This window comes from Saimiri boliviensis, chromosome 8 (assembly GCF_048565385.1).
Source record: "Saimiri boliviensis isolate mSaiBol1 chromosome 8, mSaiBol1.pri, whole genome shotgun sequence".
Taxonomy (NCBI): domain Eukaryota; kingdom Metazoa; phylum Chordata; class Mammalia; order Primates; family Cebidae; genus Saimiri; species Saimiri boliviensis.
Window position 1 is genome coordinate 97,815,729 of NC_133456.1, and position 15,437 is coordinate 97,831,165.

The 15,437-nt window shown below is 44.9% G+C and overlaps 1 protein-coding gene across 14 annotated transcripts in view; it reads right to left on the bottom strand.

The window, feature by feature from the left end:
• Positions 1-4,519: 4,519 nt before the first annotated feature.
• KIAA1217 (KIAA1217 ortholog) overlaps positions 4,520-15,437 on the bottom strand; it is an 820,690-nt gene continuing 809,772 nt past the window's right edge. For 7 of the 14 annotated variants that reach the window (XM_074404916.1, XM_074404917.1, XM_074404918.1 and 4 more), the window contains 6 exons: positions 14,912-15,031; positions 9,823-9,858; positions 9,595-9,672; positions 7,884-9,482; positions 7,264-7,386; positions 4,520-6,535 (listed from right to left, as the gene is read on the bottom strand). In XM_074404916.1, coding sequence (XP_074261017.1) covers positions 6,038-6,535; positions 7,264-7,386; positions 7,884-9,482; positions 9,595-9,672; positions 9,823-9,858; positions 14,912-15,031 — 2,454 coding nt within the window. In that variant the 3' untranslated portion in view covers positions 4,520-6,037. The remainder of the gene's footprint in view (positions 6,536-7,263; positions 7,387-7,883; positions 9,483-9,594; positions 9,673-9,822; positions 9,859-14,911; positions 15,032-15,437) is intronic. The other 7 variants (XM_010341224.3, XM_003930668.4, XM_010341226.3 and 4 more) reach the window with 3 other exon arrangements.

A 15,437-nucleotide genomic window follows, 5' to 3' on the forward strand; every position in this document is an offset into this window, starting at 1 on the left:
TGCTGAGAAGCCCAACTTTGAGAAAACCCTTTTAGGAGGCTCTTGGGGGCGGCTTACTCCGGTTTCCAGCTGCTCAAGCTCCCCAAGGCACCAGTGGGAGGGGCATGGTGAGGCCTCGAGGGGTGTGGCCAGAGGGGGTGTGTGGCTTAGCTGAGACAGCAGGAAGAGGCATTGTCTGGAGGGGCGTGGCAAGGCCGGGAGGAGGCGGCGGGGCCTGATATGGGTAGGACCCGGGCTGGTCTTGGCCTGTCTTTGGTTGGCCTTACTAGCAGGTGAAGCCATTTTTCTGCAGTCCCAGCCCAGGGCTCTAGAGTTGTAGTTAACCACCTGGTGCTTAGGGGAAGAGGAGTCACGATCCCAGGTTCCGATCCAGATTCACCTTCTTTCCAACGGTAATACTAGATGAGAACGTTAGCCCTTTGAGTGGAGGGTGCCTCTACCTATGCGTCTTTTAAAAGTGAGGCAACCAAAATTTGTAATCTAATAATTCTATAAATGGATAATTTTCTGCATTGTGCTTGTTTGATCCAAGAATGAACCCTCCACCCCCACCCCCACTGCCCTAATGCCACCTTCTTCAAAGGGGCAACCTGAGCAGCCCCCGAGGCTAGCAGAGTGGCAGAGCGCCCAGAGGTGCATCCTGCACTTGTTCTTAGCATTCTACAGTGAAGCGGGGTGGGAAAAATGACAGGAACTTTTTCAGTCTTTGCGAGGATTAAAAGGCAATAGATGCAAAACACCTTAGCATTGTATGTAGCCTATAATAGGCCACAGATGTCAGTTATTGCTGATGTGTTCACAGACAAAGATTAAGGACCACCCCATAAGTTGGGCAATTAAAACAGTAAGCATTTTGTGCAAATCGAAGGCACGCAGTGTGAGCTCTCCTGCCTTCTGGGCAGGGAGTGGTGAGCCTAATTTAACCTTTCCGGTTCCATCAGGGTGAACATTTGCTTCTAAGGTGGGCACCTGACTTGGAGCTAGATGGGAATGCACCCTGGGAGGGTCTGGAATTCTCTTCTCAGAGGTGCTTTTGGGGTCCCTTTATTCATTTGGGCATTACCTCCTTAGGAGCATAGATCAAGGAATGAGTGGTTGCCTGGTGCCAGGGGTATGTTTCCCTGGACAGTGTCACCTGGCTATTTTTGCAGAATTACCTTTTGAATTTTCAGGTGAAGCAGTTATCATTCTGCTACTTCCTCCAAAAAATTTCGAAATGCCTTAGTTATTGAGCCTTGGCGTGGGAGGATGTTAGCTGGAGTTACAAGGTCGGGGATTCGGGAAGAGGCCACGGTTACCTTTGAATCTGGCCTGGGTCGGGGAGGGAAGTGGCCAGGCCTGCTCTCAGCCCTCAGCACCCAGTGGATGTGTCCTCCTTACCCGTGGGTCTTGCTCCTGGCACTCAAGCCCAGGAATGAGCATCAGCTGGGGAATCTGGGTTGGGGTGACCTGGAAGCACATTCTCCCAAGACTGCAAATGTAACTTCACAAAAGGAACCACAATTCTGAGCCAAGATTCCCAGAGCCTGGGCTTTTCCCCATCTGTGTAAATGTCTATTTTACTTCAGAAAAAAATCTAGCCACAAGTATCATTAAAAGAAAACCAGCTTCTTTAAAAATGCTGTAACACTGTTAGAAGTTCTGTATTACACCCGTCAGCCCCAGGGGCCACCACCTCTGTGAAGCCCCAGCCAAGCCGGCTGCTCTGCACCTTTGTAGCCGACTGCCTGGATGGCTCGCTGTCCCATGCCTGCATCAACTGTGACTTGATCTCCCTGCAGTCATGCTTTCCACAACGAGACTGGTGCAGAACAGTGTCCCATTGGTCACTGCAGCAGTAATCATCATCATCCTCATTAACTTTTTGTTTTTGAGATGGAGTCTCACTTGTCGCCCAGGCTGGAGTGCAGCAGCACAATCTCAGCTCACTGCAACCTCCATCTCCCAGGTTCAAGCAATCCTCCTGTCTCAGCTTCCTGGGTTAGCTGGGATTACAGGTGTGCACCACCATGTTTGTCTACTTTTTTAAATATTATTAGTAGAGACGAGTTCCACCATGTTGGCCAGGCTGGTCTCCGACTCCTGACCTCAGGTGATCCACCCGCCTTGGCCTCCCAAAGTGCTGGGATTACAGGCATGAGCAACCACGCTCGGCCCTCGTTAACTTTTGAGTGCTCCATATGTTAGGCTGTCTTCAGAATTCTGTAAACATCGTATTTAATCCGTCCAATGATCTTTTTAGCAGGTTCTGTTATTATTCTCTGTGAACAGGTGGAGAAGCCAAAACATGCCCAAGGTGGCACCACCAGAAAGCAGCCCTAATGCCATGGCCACATGCCCTCCCCATCCCACCCTATGTGCAGAAGATGCTCAGTGAGGGCTGGATGCATGGACTCATAGATTACTGAATGAACCTAAGAGGCTGTATGGTTTTTTTCTAAGAATCTTTTGAGATGAAGAGATGAACTGAATGGTGAACTTAAAAGATAGGTGGGTGTAATGGTGCATGCTTATCATCCCAGAAACTCCAGAGGCCGAGGCAAGAGGATAGCTTTAGCCCCGGAGTTTGAGGCTGCAGTGAGGTGTGGTTGTACCACTGCACCCCAGCCTGGGGGACAGAGCAAGACCTTTTGTCTTCAAAGTGGGGAGGTGGGGAAGAGAGAGAGAGGCTATCTTGAGAGTGTTTGTTAAATGTAGTTAAACAAAATCTTAAAACCCAAGCGCTCAGCTCATCCTACCTAACATCATCCGCTGTAGATATTAAAAGAACCAAGGTGCTTTTGGGATTTTTGTTTCAGTTTCTAATTTGGTCTTGAGGTTTCCCTGTCGACAGTGGCCATGAGCTGAGATAGCCCCTCTTTAGGGAAGCGCTGAAGGGGTGGGGTGTAGTTGGCTTGTATGTGTTGCTCGGGTAAGGCACAGCGAGGAGATGAAACCAAAATGCATGAAACAGAAGAAATGTCTTACTTACAGATTCCGGAGAAGGTGGCGGGGGCGCGGAGGGGGGGCTGTAGGAGCCATGGAAGGTCTGGAGGTAGCAGAGCTCAACCAGCAGGTGGGGAGCTAGTGAGAGCCAGCGTGCTTCTCGGGCTATGCTTTTATCAGCGTCTAGGGGCGTCACCCCTTAGGCTTTCCCATGGGGGTTGTGGATTGGTTAGTTTCAAGAAAACTCGTGAGCAGGGGAAACTATTAACACGATTCTGGTGTTAGTCATCAAGTTTTACCGCGAGCCCGCAGCTGTGGGACATGGGTTTTCGGTCGGTGAGATGAGGAAGGAGCCTGGGCTGTTTTTTTCAAACAACCACACAGGGAGGGGAGGTTTTAATGAGGCCAGAGAGAACGGGGTACCGCAGGGTTTCAAACAACTTAGGTCAGGCCTAAACATGGGGACGGAGGCAGCACTATATTGCACTAATTTAGATAGGCACCTTCTGGGTCTGTGCTGTGATAGGAGGTCTTTGCACACCTGACTTTGGTTTCTCCAATCCTGCTAGTTTCTCCTCCAGTTTCCTGAAGAGCACTCAGCGCTGTGCCAGATCTTAGGGCAGTGGATGGATCTGTGTGGAGTTTTCTCTTACCTGGTGAAATGTTCCATCCTTCAGGACATTGGCTGAAATTACCATCACCTCTGGGACCTTGCCAGAGCTCTGGGAAGTCGCAAGCTGCACTGAAAAAGTGAGCCCACTATCTGCTCTTTTGCTGCTTATAAAGAATGTTCAGCTTGTCAATAAACAGAAGCAAGTAAATTGGCACGAAGTAGCTAGCTATGAGTTATATTTATAGATAAACAAATATAATGTCATGAAGATGATTATAGGACATGATTGAAATGTTGGACCCTCAATATGTTTCTAAGTGCTATCTGAAACACGTGACTGCCATTAACATAATGAGCAGAGATATGAATATTTCTGGTGAAGGCATCCTGAAATAACTAAGCCTGAAACTCAGGAACACTGAACCATTGAGTTCCAAGAATATTTGCTTTTTACATCAAATCACCAAATGAAACATTTTGGAGGTGAAAAATGCTAGTAGTTTCCTAAGCTTGTTCCTGTGGTTAATTCATAATCCTGGTGTTATTTTCACTAAGTTTCCTTTTTTTTTTTTTTTTTTTGAGACAGGGTCTTGGTCTGTCACCCAGGCTGGAGTGCAGTGGTGTGATCATAGCTCACTGCAGCCTCTACCTCCCAGGCCCAAGCCATCCTCCCGCCTCAGCCTCCTGAGTAACTGGGACTACAGGGACACACCACCATGCCTACCTAATTTTAATTTTTTTTTTTTTTTTGGTAGAGATGGGGTCTCACTATATCGCCCTGGCTGGTCTGGAACTCCTGGCCTCAAAAGTGATCCTCCTGCCTCAGCTCTCCAAAGTGCTAAGATTATACACATGAGACACTGTGCCTTGCTTCTTCCCATTTTAAAAAATGAAAATATATGGTGTAATGTTAGCATATTTCCCTCTAGGCCAACAATATATTTTTAGGTTAAGGACGCAAAAAAAAAAAAAAAAAAAAAAGCCAAGTGATAAAGACATTTTATTTCCACTTTAATTCTACTGGATGTTTTTTAAAAAAGAGACAGAAAATATTAAGAGCCCCTCCAGGAACTGAGGGTGGAAACTCTGTATCCAGGTTTGCTTTCATTAATCCATACCTTGATAAGCCACAGAGAAGAGAGAGAGAGAGCCAACAGGTCACATCCAAGGCACCACACTTGCAATTAGTTTATTAGGAACTCATCATTAGTCACCCCAGAGCTTGCAGAAAAGTAGTGTCCTCTGAGTGGATGTGCTTACATCCCTCAAAGCGCAAAAACATTTAAGTCGATAACAGTAACATTTTGTTCTCTGACTAGGAAGTAGTTATAGCGACAAGGTACAAAAAATAAGCATGCAGCCCTTTATTTAGTTTTGCAAAGTCTCTGCTTATAGTTCTGTATATTACATGACTGTGTTATACAAATACATTTATTTACAAAAACACTCTAGCTGTGCAAACTTGTTGCTTTTTAAAAATGTATGGATACGTCCATTTCTGCCCGTCCCAATATATACTTTTAAAGCATGCATAAAAATTAACTTTGGTGTGGGAAAACTACTCTATGTGCTGTCACATACAGTATTTTAATGTCTATTTATATATTTACAAAAGTTTTTCGGTTTACAGAACCGTACAGAAGTGTACATTTTAAAATCCACAATGCAATAGTGTGGCTTACCAGGACTCAGAAAACAAAAGAAGGGGTTAGATACTGCAAAGAAAACTACTAGAGAATCTCAACATGTTAACAAAGAAAGAAAAAAGAAAGAAAGGAAGGAAGAAAGAAAGAAAAGAAGCAAGCAAAGAAAACGAGCTTGCTTGGGCTAGCAAATCATTATACAAACTTTTCATGGCAGTGCGATAGGTTTGATAAATTGCCTTCTACACGCGCCTGTCTGTACGGGTTGTGTAGAAGTTCATTGGTTTTATAGTCTAGCACGCTACTTTCAAATGTACAATGCTACAGTATCAAAATGTTTTGGCAAAAAAGATCTTGAAAGGAACCATGAAGTTTTGACAAAAATAGAAATCTGTAATAAAGCTAAATAACACTAAAATAAAAGGAAATATTATAGTATCTGTTTTACAATTTGTATAGTCACACTTGTGTAGTTCTCTGTTCACTTCTAGTCTCCGTAATGAAAAATAGTTTTATACAAAACATACTAAAATTCTGGAATCATACATGTTTTATATGCTTAAGACAATGCTTCTGTCTCACACGCACCTTTCTCTTCCACCACGACCTCTTTTTGTAACACATGCTTACCGCATTTTATAGGTATTGAGTATAGACAGTAAACACTATAGCGACTAGGTAAGAACAAAACAAACGAGCTTTGCTGAAATCTATTTATCCAGTATTTAGCACATACTTAGCAGTAAGCCTCAAACGATACAGCAATATGTTACATTCTCTTGTGAAAACAGTTGTTGACGACTGTTATTTTATTTTTTTAATGTAACTCCGCCTTGTGCCTAATAGGATTTGACCTTTAAGAGGTTTCTTTTGCTGTGGATGGGGTGGCTTTGCTTGCACTTCCGTTCTGTGCCTTGTAGCTGGTGAGGCTGGGAGCATGGATGGTCCTGGTGCCCTTGGCACCTTGAGTCAGTGAGACGGAGGAGGCGGGGGAAGGAGGGGAGGAGGAGAATGACAAAGGAGGGGGTGCTCGGCCATTCTGACTCTGCAGTGAGAATGAAAGATGGTGACCTTTACCTGTGTGAGTGAGGCTCTGAAACTTCAAAGAGCCATTAGAGACAGAAGGGATGAGGGAGGCTGAGTGAGCAGGTGGTCCTGTTTGGGGGCTGAGAGGGTTAGAAGCAATCGATGGTTTAGTAGCAGGCGGATTAGGGAGGTTAGAGCTGTCACCACTAGAAGAGGGCAGAGAACTGCTTTTCCCAGAGCTGGGAGAAAGGGCTGGAATCTTAGAAGCAGGTAAGGAGGGGGAAGTAGGCTTAAAGTCCCCACCAGATTTCTTAGCACTTCCATTAGCCTGCAAATAAAGATGGCGGGAGACATTTTGTCAGAAAGGTGGTCACATGATCAACGCACAGGGCCTGGCAACACAGCCCTTCTGAGAACAATTCAATCAAAGAAAACCAACCAAACACAGTTCAAGGCCTGAGCTAAGTCTCGTTGTGCTATACTGGACCTGGTAGAAACCCCCCACGTACATAGCAAAGGATGGACAGGAAAGGAGGAAAGGAAGAACGCATTTGTGAGAGGAGTCCCATCATTCCAGTGCTACCATGTCCCATGTGCCAGGTGGGCCATGCGTCTGGATAATTACTGGGGCGGGGGGCGGGCCTTGTGACGGAGCGTTAATGTGCTTCTAACGCAATACAGTCAACACAGACGTTAGTAGTGGTGACGTTAAGGGCAGTTCAACCACAGGTTGGTTTGTCTCTGCTTCCCGAGGTGTTCTGATGAAACACTACATTCACCAAAGAAAAGCCACCTGGTCTGGCACCGTGTGTTAACAGTTACAATTTTGGAGTTTGGAGTCACAAAGTAAAAGATGTTTTATTGCAAAGCATGCAAAAGCGTGGTGAAAAAGTTTAACAAAGGCTTTTTTAGACTTTCTTCATGCCCCCAGATCCAGGATGTCTACGTAAACCGTTATCTTACAAAGAAAGCACAATATTTGGTATAAACTAAGTCAGTGACTTGCTTCTTAACTGAAACAGCGTCCATCCAAAATTGGGTTTAAGGTAAAACTACCTGACGATATTGGCGGGGATCCTGCAGTTTGGACTGCTTGCCGGGTTTGTCCAGGGTTCCAGGTCTGCTCTTGGCACTCATGGGGACGGGCATCCTGCTCGTCTGCGGGGCCCCGCTGGAGCCCTGTGGGAAGGACCAGCAAGAGGGGGAAGAGAAGGAGAAGTGTGTGAGTAGGTCATCCGTGAGGCTGCCCCACTATGTGCAGAGAAGCTCAAGGTGAGAAGCCACAGCCCTACATGCAGGACAGATCTAGGAGACACCAACTGGGGTTAATCAGAAGAATCAAACAGAATCAACTGCTCACTACTGATCAAATGGATTTTAATGTGAGTATCAGAGCAATCATTTCAACAGCACATGGCTGACCCAGCAGCCTCGTGTTTACCCAACACCAGTCAGCAACAGAGGCAAAAACAGAATCGATTAGCTGTTAGACACCTAGTTGTTGTTGTTTTGAAGGTGAGGGAGAAAGTATGAAAGAAGGGTTTCATGGTGAACAGACAAAAAAAAAAGCCACCTGAAAGAAAGCAATTAAGTCACAAGACACCTTTTGCTAATGGTGATTATGGCAGATTTAAGAAAGCAGCTGGGTCTTTTCATTTTCCAGCAGACCAAGATACCTTACGTGAAGCTGAAGGTATCGACGTAGGGGGCTCTAGGGCAGTGGGGACTTCATCTGGAACTAGCAAGGGTCGGGGAGAGGCCTCTTGGGCTATGTGGGATGAACTTGCAACAGAATCTCTGTTGGAAGAACATGAGGTGTCAACGAGGGCTTTGGGGCTCATTTCGCTTATTGTATTTTCGAGCTGTTTAATGGTCTGCTCCAGGCTGTCCAGCGTTCTGTAGGTATTTTTTCTAATTTCATCAGTTCTTGAAATCTGAGATGTGCTCTCAATGCTGGGCTGCTCTGGCCTCCTCACCATGTTTTCAGGGGCGTCCTCAGGTTGAGAACGAGTGATTTCGAAGCGCTTGGCTTCTTTGTGCTGTTTCAGGGTACCGTCCTCTTCCTCTTCTTCATAGACCACCACTTGCAAAGTCTTCTTCCCTGTTTTTGTTCCCGTGCGAATGGCTTGAGTGAGAGCGGCGAGTTGCTTCTTAGGGAATTTGAATTTAAACTTTTTCTTGGAGCTTTCAAACTGGTCGTCAGTCACGTCGTCACCCTTGCATTCTGAATTTGGAGAATCCGCATAGCTGAACTTGTGCAGCTCAGTTCTGCTCATATCCCGTCCTCCTGGGATTCTGGTCTCTGTCGCCAGGGAGCATGGCTGTGACTTCGTGTCCACCTGCTGTCCTGTTCTAAGATCGCCTAGGCCAACCTTCTTAGGAGACATCTGGGAACTCTTATCATTCTGGACTACAGGATCTCCATTTTCCTCCTCTTCCTCCTCCTCTATCTTTTCCTCCATCATCATTCTCTCTAATTCCTCATCACATTCCTCAAAGATAGTTGAAAGTCTCTTATATGCAGACCGGATGTCCATGGGCTCGTCAAAAATGATGATTACTGGTTTCTTGTCCAGGCACACCACTGGTTCCTCACTGTCAGTCCCTTCGTGTGGGGGCGTCATCTCTTTTCTGGCATCGATATTAACCGTCTGTACGTCTTCTCCCTTTTGGCTGACAATATCATGCACCTCCCCACTGGACAGAACCTGAACCGTGGTTTTGGTGATCATGAAGGCGATGTTGTCGGTGGCTGCATTTTCTGCAGTGGGAGAACTTGGACTTGGTTCTCCGTCCTCGTGAGGGCTCAGGTTAGCATGCCTTGGCCCCTTGAGTCTTAGAACAGCTTGGCCAAAATCTGTCACGACAACTTCTTGATCTTCTGTTTTAAAATCACGCCCACCCAATTCTGTTAATCTAGTGGGAAAGGAAGTGTGACAGGCATCTGTGGATTGCTTTTCCACCTCCTTTGTCTTTCCATAATTCGGCTTCTGGTTCTCGGTGTCAGGTATAGAGTACTGCAGTCCTGAGACTTTAGACCCTTTGTTTATTTCATCTTCTAATGAACTAATGCCAGGGAAACTGAAATTGACCTTAGGCACGCTTTTCTGGGAACAGTTTCCACTGTCTCTGAGTAAACTTGTATTGGATATGGAATTTTCCTTCATTATGATCTCAGTTTTATATTCTGATGTTCTTGATGCATCAGAAATACTATTCTCCATTCCTCTTTCCCAGTTAGGAGGGTCACTAGGTCTTAGAGCCCCTGTGGTAACCTGAGAGGGAGAATGGAGGAGGGAAACCACACACATTAATCAGTAATGGATCTGCAGAGGCAGGTAATTAATGTGCATGGTATCGGTTGGAACACAGATCTGCTGAACTCACCTTTCGGAATTCCATTTGGGGGCCATTTTCATATTCAACATCAGATTTCCGTACATCTTCATGGAAAAATTCCAAATTCTGGTAGAATAGTGTAGGACATGTTACTCCACAAAACCACATCCCCCCCAAAAGTTGGACTATAACTAAATCGTTCCTTTAATTACATTTCCAAGACATGCGGGCCACGCATATTTGTTACACACCAATCCAAAACCTAGAGCTGTTTACCTTGGACTGCTTTGTTCTCCAGCTGCCAAAAATGCCCTGTGTTTGCACAAGATGAAAATCTCAATTAGCAAAATATTTCAAGCATTTAAAATTTTGTGGGGGAGCAGCGAAGAGAATAAAGGGACAGAGTCACTACTGACATGTCCTCTTTTCAACCTCAGATTGTCAGCTTAGCAGAATCTAAAACCTGAAGGATTATGAAAAGCGCAATGTAGGGGCTGGCAGAAAGTTTCGATTCTAAGCCAGATCTGCCACTAAACTGTGTTACTTTAGATAAGTCACTGTACTTCTCCGGCCTCAGTGCTTTTGCCTGTAAACTTAGGAACCAGCCCAGGAGAAGTTTAGTTTCTCTTACAGCTAGTCCTCTCTCTGCTTCCGTCATGAAGATTGTCCTATAAAGACATCTCCTTTGGTTGGGTTTGGCATTTTGGGATGAAAAACATCATTTTCCCCTGAACAAATGACATACTGAAATATCCTCGTAGTTTGCACTGCAGGTGTCAAAGTATCAAAATCACTTTCACACTCCTCATGGCCAAGATGACCAAGTCCAAATTCATATTGATCATGCTGTTACAACATAACCTAAATTCATATTGATCATGCTGTTACAATATAACCTAAACATTCACAAAGCAGTTATTTGGGGTTAAATTGGTGACGGTGACATCAAGACTCAGCTTTCATTCTCTGTATTTTCCACTGTAGAGTGAAGAGACATTTCTCAGGGTCTCACCAAGATTCAGAACTGAAAGACCCAGTGGTGAGGACCCAGGTATTCAAAGTGCTTCATTTGGAAGCCTGGCCTTTCCCAGGGTGTATCAGTAGCTTCGACCCTGACATAACACTAACACTAGTGATACCTTGTCCGTTCCAAGGCACTGCTGCCCTTTCTTCTTGCTGAAGTGGTTGTTTATATAGCAGGATGGAGCACAATTCCCATTAAGGTTGTTTGGTTAAAGCAATGTCAACACAAAGCAGGAATACCTGGACCCAGCCAAAGTCAACCCAGAGCAACCCTATGACCTTGGTTAAGAATGGAAAGACTGTTCATACACACCCAAGGAATGACACACAAACAACGCAGTCAGTATTAATCACTCAGAAATATTGTGCAAAATACAAGGTATAGGAGCCACCAGATACCGCCTGTTTTACTTCTGCTTGCTCCCCAGGAAGGCCCCAGACAAGTGCAATGATTCAGCTGCTACAGTGGAACCACATGACTTCTTTTGTGGGATTTTAAATTTAAAATATGATACAATGACTATGTCAAGTGAAAGGTCTTAAAGAAGAAAAATAAATGAGCTTCCTGTAATCCCAGCTACTGGGGAGGCTGAGGTAGGAGGATTGCTTGAGTCCAGGAGTTCGAGACCTGCCTGGGCAACACAGCAAAGACTCTATCACATACACATAAAAATAAAAAATAAAAATAGGCTGTGTGCAGTGGCTCATGCCTGTAATTCCAGCACTTTGGGAGGCCAAGGTGGGTGGATCACTTGAGGTCAGAAATTCGGGACCAGCCTGGTCAACATGGTGAAACCCCATCTGTACTGAAAATACAAAAGTTAGCTGGGCATGGTGGTGGGCACCTCTAATCCCAGCTATGTGGGAGGCTGAGGCAGGAGAATCGCTTTAACATGGGAGGCAGAAGTTGCAGTGAGCTGAGATGGTGCCACTGCCCTTCAGCCTCCAGGGCGACAGAACAAGAGCAAGACTCTATCTAAAAATATATATGAGTAAAAAGAAAAAAAATTAAAAATAAGGTTTCAGCCTAAGGTTGCAACTCCAAATATGGAGTCAGCATATAATGCTAGGACCCGAATGAGAACTTGCCCACTAAATCATGGATGGAATTGGCTTGTGATCTAAAGACACATGCATGGCTGATGTTCTGGGGGTCCATTTACTAGGGTTTAGGGCTGGTGTCTGTTCTGGTTGGTCATGGCCCGTGCCATTCCCATCATTAAATATTTTAAGCCAAGTGTGGTGGCTGATGCCTGTAATCCCAGCACTTTGGGAGGCCAAGGCAGGAGTATCACGAGGTCAGGAGTTTGAGACCAGCCTGACCAACATGGTGAAATCCCATCTCTACCAGCCACTCAGGAGGCTGATGCAGGAGAATCACCTGAACTCGGGAGGCAGAGGTTGCAGTGAGTTGAGATCGTACCACTGCACTCCAGCCTGAGTGACAGAGCGAGACTCGGTCTCAAAAAAAATTGTTTTTCAAAAGTTCCCTCTGTAATATATGTATTTTAAAACTGAGTAGTAGCACAAATGCTCCAATAGAAAGTCACTAGGATAAAAATGTGAAGTTTGGGTTTCACACGACCTATACTTTTTATCACTGGGCTAGAAAAAACTGAACGTATTAAAGCAAGTGCATGACCTTGGTCATAATTGTCATGTAAACTCTCAATGATTTCTTAGTCTTAGATGGTCAAGACTCTGTGCGAAAGGTAATCACATCTCTTTAACATGTATGTACAGGCCCTGAGGTTTGGATTACAAGGACAATCGGAAAAGCACTCAGTAGGCATATGAACAATACACCAAAACGAGAGACAGGGTTACAGGAAAACGGCATACAAGTGAAGAACTAGGCTGGAGTTTCAGTGATGACAGGAGAAAAATGCTTCAGAAAACATCTGATTTATGGAAAGGTAAACACATAGCCTTGGAAGAGGTTAATAACGACCAAAAATTGGGGATAAGAGAAGTCTGGTACTCGTGGTCATTCTGAAGCAGCAGGTTCATCTACTGAGATTAATTATGCAGAATAAGCACCTGTGACTAAACCCAGTGTTGGGCACTCAATAAAGACCTGCTTATTAGCCAGTGGAGCCTCGATTGAGATAAATGAAACCAATGGGATATGAATATCTAATTATGGGGCAAGAAATCTCACGCTACTTTTTAGCCAATTAGAAATGTGCGATGGCTCATGCTTGTAATCTCAGCAGTTTGCGAGGCCGAGGCCGGCAATCGCCTGAGGTCAGGAGTTTAAGACCAGCCTGGCTAACAAGGTGAAACCCCATTTCTACTAAAAATACACAAAAAAATTAGCCAGATGTGGTGGCACACGCCTGTAGTCCCAGCTACTCAGGAGGCTAAGGCATGAGAACCGCCTGATCTTGGGAGGTGGAGGTTGCAGTGAACTGAGATCATACCACTGCACTCCAGCCTGGGTGACAGAGACTCAGTCTCAATTAAAAAAATAAAGAAAAATTCTACAATGAGACAGTAACGGTCTCCAGAGGGATCTTTGAGAAATTCCAAGTTCTCAGTAAGTGTTCTAGACAGAAATGGTCACATTAGCCCAAGTATAACATGCTACACTGGGTCTTCCATGAGTTGGTTTCAATAAGCCCAATAAAAGAAATTCAACAACTGAAAAATAGAATATATTTCCAACATGGTTTCATGGGTTCAGTTCAAAGTAGTAGGTTTTCTTTCTTTCATTTTTAAAATAGAGACAGTTCTCACTATATTGTCCAGGCTGGTCTTCAACTCCTGGCCTCAAGTGATCTTCCCATCTTGGCCTCTCGAAGTGCTAGGATTACAGGTGTGAGCCACCACGCCTAGCCAGGTTTTCTTCATGAGAAAGATTTATCAACAATAACCCCCCTTGGTATAGAGTGAGATTCTCTTCTCCCTATTAATAGTGTCATATGTCAGTTTATGTGGCAGAGAGTTTATACAAGGATGCCACGGTGGCTATGAGCCAGGGTTGGCCTCTTTGGCAAGACCTCTCGGCTGTGAGCCGTGAGCTCTGAGCCCAAAACTGTGGCCCTTGAATGGTTGTGTTAGAATAGCCTTTCACTTTTGTGATGCTACATCTACCTCCTTGAGCTGTCATATGTGGACCGAGGTACCCATCTGGAGTAGCTATTCTGGGCTATCTTGCATATGATTTGTTAAACTTTATTTAAGAGAAGCTAGAATCTTTGAATTCTGAAAGATAAGTCCCTGGAGAAAAATGTTAGGACTTAAATTGGTCATTGCAAGCTTTTTATCCTGAAATTGAGATGGAGGCTTAATTCAAATAAGATGTCTCTATATCTAAAAATCATAAATGCTCTAGATGCAACTTCAAGTTTCACTTCAAACATTCAGGCTAGGGCCACTTCCCAGAGTACTTACACAACATCAGCAGACTTTTTTTCAGAGCCTGGACATCTGTTTTGAAGCCACACATATATTTTAACACTAAAACTATACTGAACTTACTATTTTGGAAGGTACACTTTAAAAATGGATAATACTTAGCAAAATTTCTGTTTGGCATCCTTGGACATTTGTGCAAATACGCATTTGTATGTTTCCATGAGGTTACACCTGTGCATGGTGGCAGACACTTTCTACGATGCATTTGCTTCCCCAAATCAAAGGTTTTCACCAATATATATATTTTTTGACACAGAGTTTCTCTTTCATTGCCCAGGCTGGAGTGCAGTAGTGTGATCTCGGCTCGCTGCAACCTCCGCCTCGTGGGTTCAAGTGATTCTCCTGCCTCAGCCTCCCAAGTAATGGACCACCACACGAGGATAGGCTAATTTTTTGTACTTAAAGTAGAGAGGGGGGTTTCACCATGTTGGCCAGGCTGGTCTTGAACTCCTGACCTCAGGTTATCCACCTGCCTGGACCTCCCAAAATGCTGGGATTACAGGGGTAAGCCACCACATTCGGCCGGTTTTTGCCTATTTTTAACATAGATAGTTGTTTTCCTTTTTTGCCCAAAGCAAGTTACGAATTAGAAAAACTCCTAAATACTTGGTTGCTGTTTCCATATATTTCTGTCTAGAGTTGTCCTAGACAGTACTGAAAGGTATATACTTCTTAATTTGGAAAGACAGTGTCTAAATTCTGTATATGCTATTGTATGCTGTGGGCTGGCACACAGTGTTTGCTCTGAAAACCTGAGCAAGATAACTCTGATTGTAACCTATGCCTGTGTCTCCAGTAGGTAAAGATAGAGAGAGAAAAAAGACAAGAGGGGACAAAGATCGAGTACAAGAGCCGTGTTAGTGTCAGAGCAAGGAAGGAAGGAGTGACCAACAGTGTGGCAAAAGTGCAGTTGCCACGTTACCTTCTTCTCCTTGGGTGGCACTGTGGAGCCCGACCTAGCGTCTTTAACATGACTGTCAGCCCGGGATGGCTCAGCATGACTGTTTGAATTTACATCCATAAAGGAACACTTCTGGAATGCCTAAGGAATTAAAATACTGAGGTTAACAGTGATCCAAGTGTGCTAAGAGAATGGAAGAAAACAGGCAGGGAACAACCAGAGGCATGGGACTCTAGCCCGGGTCCTGCACGCAGGTTTAGGCCAGGGAGGCTGCACCCTGAAATCCTGCTCTCCATGGGCTCTCATGTCAGCAAAGCTGGCTTGGAGGCTGAGCCCAGGGCAAAGACTGCCTTCCTTCCCTCCTTTCTTTCTTTCTTTTTTTATTTTTAAACAGAGTCTCACTCTGTCACCAGACTGGAGAGCAGTGGTGCAATCTTGGCTCACTGCAACCTCTGCCTCCTGGGTTCAAGTGATTCTCCTGCCTCAGCCTCCCAAGTAGCTGGGACTACAGGCACCCGCCACCATGCCTGGCTAATTTTTTGTATTT